At 39.2% G+C, this 7,277-nt stretch overlaps 1 protein-coding gene across 1 annotated transcript in view; it reads left to right on the forward strand.

Annotated features, from left to right (window-relative positions):
- LOC101862038 overlaps positions 1-6,264 on the forward strand; it is a gene marked incomplete at its 3' end in the record, with an annotated part of 15,814 nt that extends 9,550 nt beyond the window's left edge. Inside the window, 1 exon segment of the mRNA XM_035970086.1 lies at positions 6,112-6,264. Coding sequence (XP_035825979.1) covers positions 6,112-6,264 — 153 coding nt within the window.
- Between the last annotated feature and the right edge of the window lie 1,013 nt (positions 6,265-7,277).

Below are 7,277 nucleotides of genomic sequence, written 5' to 3' on the forward strand. Positions count from 1 at the left end.
AACAGTACCCCGTACAAATAAAAAATATTTTGCGTAATTCTATAAATTTATTTCTTTGACATTTCTTATTTCTTTGGCTCTGTTTGGATTTTTTCTCATGATTTGATGTAGATCTATTAATACAATTTTTCTTTCTTTCGGAAACACGTTTTTGAATGCAAGAATAATATTGTCTTGTTTTGAATCAGACGGGATTAGACTATGATTAACTAAACAATGTTTGTTTTGTAGCGACCCAAGAAAGCCAAGCCGGTGTCTTATTCTTTTTTTGTCCTGTCCTGTTTTAGTACAATATTTTATTCTAAAAGTAATTTTGTGAGAAGAGTTGTGTCTTGAGGTGCAAAAATCTTAATCCAAGTGCAGTCTTAATGTCTTCGTTAATAGGACAACATTTATTGTTTATGCTTTTTTGTGGAAGAATCGGGCTCATAATATACCGACAAGATGCTCCTGGTGAAAATACTTTCATTTTCAACATACATTTTTTAAAGGAGCGTGTTCAAATCTGCAAAAAATTATCTTTGATAGTTAGTAGTTCATGTTCATGTAACATGCCATGTATTGTCCTGTACATTGTTCTGTCTTTCTAGGCGTTGTTCGTCCACTGCAGGATGTCCTCCACAATAACGACCTCCACTCTGTTTTAGCCCCCGTTTTCTGTGTCTAGGTTGTACCCATCCTCTCTTTGATATCGTCCTGCCTTCTTCTTTCCGGTCTTATTTTTTACTCTAGATCTTTGTCCTGTTCTTGGGCTCCATACCGCACATCTTTTCGTTCATCTGTTATCCTTCACTCTGCCGACCTGACCGGCCCATTTCCATTTTTGTTGTTGTGTAAATATAAGGATATCTGTAACTGCAGTTTCAATTTTCCTTTTTTGTGTGGTTTATTTGATCTTGTATTCTTATGCCCAGCATCTTCCTTTCCATTATTCTTTGCGTTGTCCTGAATTTCTTTATGATATTTCTGGTTATAAACCAGCTTTAGTATCCGTAGCTTATTGCTGGGACAAGGAGCTGGTTGAAAACTTGTCTTTCGGTGATTTCGTCATTTAAAATATTTAAAAAATTCTCTGTATTTCATAAACCAACCCCAAGACATATCTTTATCCTTCTGTTCACCTCATTTTTTGTTCTCTCCTCCATACCTATTGTTTGTTTGTCCTAACTATTTATATTCCACCCCTTTTTCAATGTTTTTGTTTTCTTTTCATAGGGCATAGCAATCATTTTGTCGTGGGTGTACTTCATCATGTATTTGGTTTAATCTTTGTAGGTTTTAAGACCAACTTTGCTTACTGTAGGCTTATGTTCCAAGTATGAACGTTTGGAAGAAATTAATGGCAATGATGTCAATGCTTATTTGTTGGACCGACTCGTGCTAGAGCTAAATTTTGTACATTTTCCAGACTAGTTAAAATAACAGAAATGAAAATAATACGCTATGGACTTATTTGCTAGCTCAGATTTTTAAATAGTTTTTTTGGGGGGTGGGGGGGGGGGGGTGGGGGGGAGGGTGGGGGTGGGGTGCAATTTGAGATACACAATGCAGATAAACAATACATGTTTGTAGGAGTACTATGGAGGCCTATATACGTATTATGAGTGCGCACTTTACAAACTACCGTGTGTTAAGCAAGTTTACAAGGGGTGCGGGTGTGTCGGCATACAAGGTATTACGTTTGCCAATCTAAAGCTAATGTGAATTTATCACTCTATAAAAAACCGGTAATGACACGAAAACTGATAGCACGCTTTATTGGGCTCTACAATCATTTATGGATATTGTGCGGACGGGTATAATAGAAAAAACCGCGGCGCCGTACGAATGCATAAATCATAGTCCACAGATCTATTGTTTTATGAGCTTCCCACAGCTGTTGCTCGCCACTCAATGGCCACGTTTGAAAGGGTTGTGGGGGAGGGGGTATACCATCATAAATAATATTCATTGTTGTTTGTCTTTTGTTCCGATTATTGTCCAACTGACAGCTTTTACCGAGTTCAAATTTCCGTTTTAGTCTCCCCACCCCCACGCCCCCTCACACGCCCCTAATCCCCCCTGCACGAGAAAAAAGACCAACAAAAATCAGCTGATCGGAATAACTCCTTCTGTTTCTGCTGCGAGTTGTGACCGTTTTGAGTAACCTCCCGTGGGGGAAATCTCAGCTCTTTCTTGGAGGAGTATAGAAATCTCAACCTTTGATGCACTTCCTCATCTGGGCCTGTGACTGTACACACAAACTGTGGCCTCAATCCAAACCCCCTACTTTGCTCAATCGCCAACCACTGCTATCTCACACTGTGATGCTATAATTAGACTAGCTTTCATTGAATCACTCGACTTGGAATCTCTGTTTTTATACCAGGTAAAGAATCCGAGCAAAAGGTAATCCTCTGTTGAACAGATGTGAAGTAACGGAACTTGATAATTAATAACAGCGTATTCCTTAAAACTAAAAACAAGTGTCCAGTCACCAAGGCAAGCAATCCAAGCCGAACACGGAAAAGGACCAACTAGAATCTAGATCTATTTCTCAGTTGGCGTAATCGTGGCATTTGGGCCTTGGGTTTGGTTACCAATAAGCCCCACCCAGTGTCATAAGGTCTCTGAACTAGGCTACTAACTGTACTGTAGGTCTTTTACCGTGGACTGTATGATGTGAGGATTGAATTCAAGTAGAGTATAGAGTTTAGTCCTAGAGATCTTAGATCTAGATATATAGATTCTAGTCAAGAAAAAGAATGAATGGGAAATAAAAAATTCCAAACTCTAGACTAGAATCTAGATTATCTAGATCTAGATCTAGATTCTAGATCCTCACCCTCTTTGATGTATTGTGTAATGAACTGGACTGGATTCAATTTTGGTGGACCCACTGTGTTTAGGCCTACATGTTATATTAATGCGTGGCGTACTAGCTATAACAGCAGTGGGGGGTTTTAGGGGGGCTTTCCCCCCTGGTAACAAAAATAGTGCTAATAATTTTTTTTAAACGCCCATAAATATGCAAAACAATAACAACATGCGTAAAAGCGGACCATTGCACAGCTTGACTCAAAAGTAGTTCCGGATTTGTTAAATTTATCATTTATAATTTAAAAAAGGAAATGGCTATCCTCACCCGGGGTGAGAATAAAAATTACGATCGACATCTCACCCCGGGTGAGACTTGCCAGCATTGGCTATTCTCACTCGGTGTGAAACAAGACCTCTATTTTTCCTAATTTCGGAATCTGTTTATCAGTGTGGATGTTCAAATTGACAAAGCAAAGAAAAAATGACGTTATAGCACAAAATTAAGCTAATTTGGTCGTCTACAAAGATGCTATGGCTATTTCACTTTTCGAATGGAGCCGAACTTCGCAGGTCGCCATTTTGTTTTGCCCGGAAGTTCTCGCGCTACTCCTCTCTCTCTGTCTCTCTCTCTGTCTCTCTCTCTCTCTCTCTCTCTCTCTCTCTCTCTCTCTCTCTCTCTCTCTCTCTCTCTCTCTCTCTCTCTCTCTATCTACTATCTCTCTCTCTCTTTCTCCCCCCCCCCCTCTCTCTTTCTTTCTCACTGTCCACAGACAAAATTGCACGCTTTCAGCCCAAGAGCACTCGAACGTTCGTTCTCGGTGAACGCTACACTGGTCAGCCTAGGCTATCATAGTGAACGCACACTGGGTGAGAATAGCCCAAAAAGCGCGCCTGCACTATTTTCACTCGGGGTGAGAATAGAGGTGGCTTAAAAAAAAACACACGCACAATAATATAGAGTAGACCATTGCACAGCGAAGCTCAAAAGTTGTTCTGGCTTCGTTCAGTGTTGAGTCCACCAAAGTTCAATCTAACAATGAACTGTGTTTAGCATATTTTTTCAGACAGGAAGATACATTCTTATTGTTCAAAGTTGTAAGTTATTTGATGGTTGTTGGCTCCTCCCCGTCCATGTTGTTGGCTCTCCATCTGACACTCACGACTTGTTTTTACAACTTGAAATGTGGACACCGAGGCCTTGTTTGAACATTTTCAAAACGTTTGGTTATAAGGGGTGCCCATTACGGCTGGATCAGGCCGATCGTCTGCGACAGAGTTAGGGGATCAGCCCAATCCGCGGATCCCATCTGTAGTTGGCACCCCGTATAAGGTTCTCACACTATACAGTCAAACATGCTCTAGCGATCACCTGTCCGATCCAATCACATCCTGTACAAATGACCACTTCCCTCCTCTCCCCTTGTGTTTTTTTGTCTATATATTTCAATGGGGACGAATTCTGAAACGAGTGATGACTATGAAATAGATAGAGAGGGTTAGGGTTAAGGTTTGGGTTATGGATAGTAGGGTTAGGGTTAGGTCCCCATTTTTTGTGTTTGTTAGTGTTGTCGCTCGTTATGGAAGTCCTTCTTTGCAATGAAACTGTTCAAGACATCCATCCAACATTCTTGGAGGATTCTTTTCATATTGGCAATGGGTGGTTGTCTTTGACAATTTCGACTGTAGGCCCTATAGATCTGCATATGATAGGCCCATGTAGTGATTATTTGCTTATATATATATATATATATATATATATATATATATATATATATATATATCTTTATCCTATTTTTCCACTTTATCATCTCAATTTTTTTAGGTTTTAAATTTGCTGAGTTTTTTTTATACAATAAGCAGACCTAACACAGTGCTTTGTTGTGATTGACTCTTTCTGGAAGAAGTTTTGTTTAAAAAGTCGAGACGTAATAATTAATTTCAGACTTGATTTGGCTATCAATGTGATGTACAAAATAACTTCATAAGCATAGACATCACTCAAAAAGTTACATATATATATGTGATTTATCAATTTGAAGGAAATTGATTTCGAATGTTCAGACATAAAGCAAGGATTAATTCAAACATATGTTGTTGTTGTTGTTGTTTTCAAATCCCAATTCAAACATAAATATACATAATATAAGAATGCATATAAAACAAGGATTAGAATTAGAATAGGTGATGATGATAAGAAAAATACATTTTGACAGAAAAAAATGCTCTCACCAAACATGTCAAAGCAAATCAGCATAGCTTTATTATTAGATACACAGCCATATGATACCTGATGAGCATAATCCACACATTACTGAATGCACCATTTTTTATTTGAAAGAAATATTATATTCCAATTTTAGTTTGAGTTATATTTCTGCTGAGTCCGGTTACATCGTTACCTTGATGCAAGAGTGAATTCCCTCATTTATCACCAAACTGACGCTTTGATAAAGTGAAACTGGATGTTATTGTGTCCTTTCTAAGTTTTCTTGTAGCAATAATCAATTTAATAAGTCCTCATAAATGACGGATCTTGTTATAACGAAACAAAACTGAGGTACTCTGTCATTGACGATATGTCGGAGAGAGTTAAGTTTTGTTTTTCTTGTTCTTTCTACTGCCGATTTGTTGCCTGTGGGTGGTTGGAGGATGCTCTGGTCTGGTTTGCTCCTTTTTTTTAGGTATCAAACACACTTCTAATCTTTGGCACTTATTGACCTTTTATAATGTATTGTGTGGCAAGTGCCATAAGTTCACCTCCTTTCCTGCTCTCTAGCAATATTCTCTAGTCTGCTTTCGACTCCTCTTTCTGCCCCTCCCCCCTTACCTCCTATACCCCCTCCTCTGGGCTTCTGAATCTTTCTGCAGCCTCTCCACTGCTTCTCCTTTGCTCATTCTTACTGCTGTCTTTCAGCCACACCCCTGATCTTCTGGTAGGAAAGATCTACCCCTAGACTTCTCGGACAAGGGCGAAAAATCTTGGAGGTATCGTGTGCAAGTTGCGCACGTAAAAAATCCCTTAGTGGTCCAAAATCGATAAGAGTAAGCTTTGGCTGCCACTTGGGCGAAATTCAAAATTTCCTACCAACTGAAAATGTCAGGTGTGTCCCGCATGCTCATATGACCTTATGCACTTGCGAGCGGTGTAAAACACTTCCCCCCCCCCCCCCCCCCAAAAAAAAGAAGCTAAGACTTGTTTCCTTCTGTAAATGTTGTGACTACTTAGAAGCGTACTGATTTTTTGTGTGTTTTGGTCATCACGTAATGTAGTAGTAACGGTTTGTACTTAAAATTTTCTCTTGTTTGTGCCAGGTAAACCACGTTTTCTCACCTGGGAGAGGATCATGGCAGCGGCCAGATTTACAGTGACCAAAGCCACGGACGAGGAGGAGCAGCCAATCACAGACTCGTCAGGAGGTTACGGGTCGGTGCCAGCGAGTGGCAGCGTCCAGGTGTTACGTTCAGGTAGGTGGCCAAGCGTTCTGTGTTGTGTTCAGTGCATGATGTATATTTCTCATGCTGCTGTTGTTCAGTGAGCATTTGTGGGCATTTTGTTTGCTAACTTAAAGCAGTGTAATGATAATATTGATGGTGTTCTTCCATGAAATGAGCCGTCAGTGGAAAAGATTATTGTTTAGAAAGAAGGAGAAAAAATCTTGAATTCCATCTCTTTTTGGTAAAATTCGAGAGAATGCCTCTCACTTGATCCAATATGCATATCAAGGGGCCACAACTCTCCATTCGTAACGTTTTGGGTTGCTCAAATAAGTCTCTCCCTCGTTAGTTACCAAGGTCATTTCTTACGCTATTAATCAAAATGGTTTTTGATCAAACTGTGTAATGTTGCTCTTAATTGTGCAGTGATTTTGCGCTCTTTGGACCAATCCGAGGGTTTCAGGGGGATGCCCCTCCTCCCCCCTTAGGTGAAAAAGTATATAAAAGGTTTCAGGTAGACATGTCCCCCCTGCACTAACATTTCTATATATCTTACGCCTTTTACTGTTTAACAGGTGTTTTTGTTGTTGTTGAAATAACAGATTTCTCCTTTTAGTATTTTAAAATGAAGTTCTTTTTGAATAGATATTTGGAATATTTTTAGTACCATTTGCAGTTTAACAGTTTTTCTTTTAGATATTGGATTTCTTCTCTGAGTGCTATAAAATGAAGTTGTTTTTAAATGGATATTGAGAGGTGTGACCAGACACTCTCCTGTATTTATCGTCTGTAGCTTGCAAGGAAACATCCTCAAGAGGTGAACACCATGTTTTGTGTCAGTTCAGTCGGTGTCTTTTTTCCCCTCGTCTCTTCCATTTTAGTGGAAATAGATTTTTAAAATGTTTTTCTGCACACGAGTAACATTATGGTCACAGATTTTGTCTTATTACATTGTTTGTATTGTTTTAAGCGTTGTTTTTTTTGTTTTGTTTTTCGATAAATGTTTTGTCCGCAGTAATTTTACCCATGGATGTTCCTGACTA

This window comes from Aplysia californica, unplaced genomic scaffold, assembly GCF_000002075.1.
Source record: "Aplysia californica isolate F4 #8 unplaced genomic scaffold, AplCal3.0 scaffold00217, whole genome shotgun sequence".
Lineage (NCBI taxonomy): Eukaryota > Metazoa > Mollusca > Gastropoda > Aplysiida > Aplysiidae > Aplysia > Aplysia californica.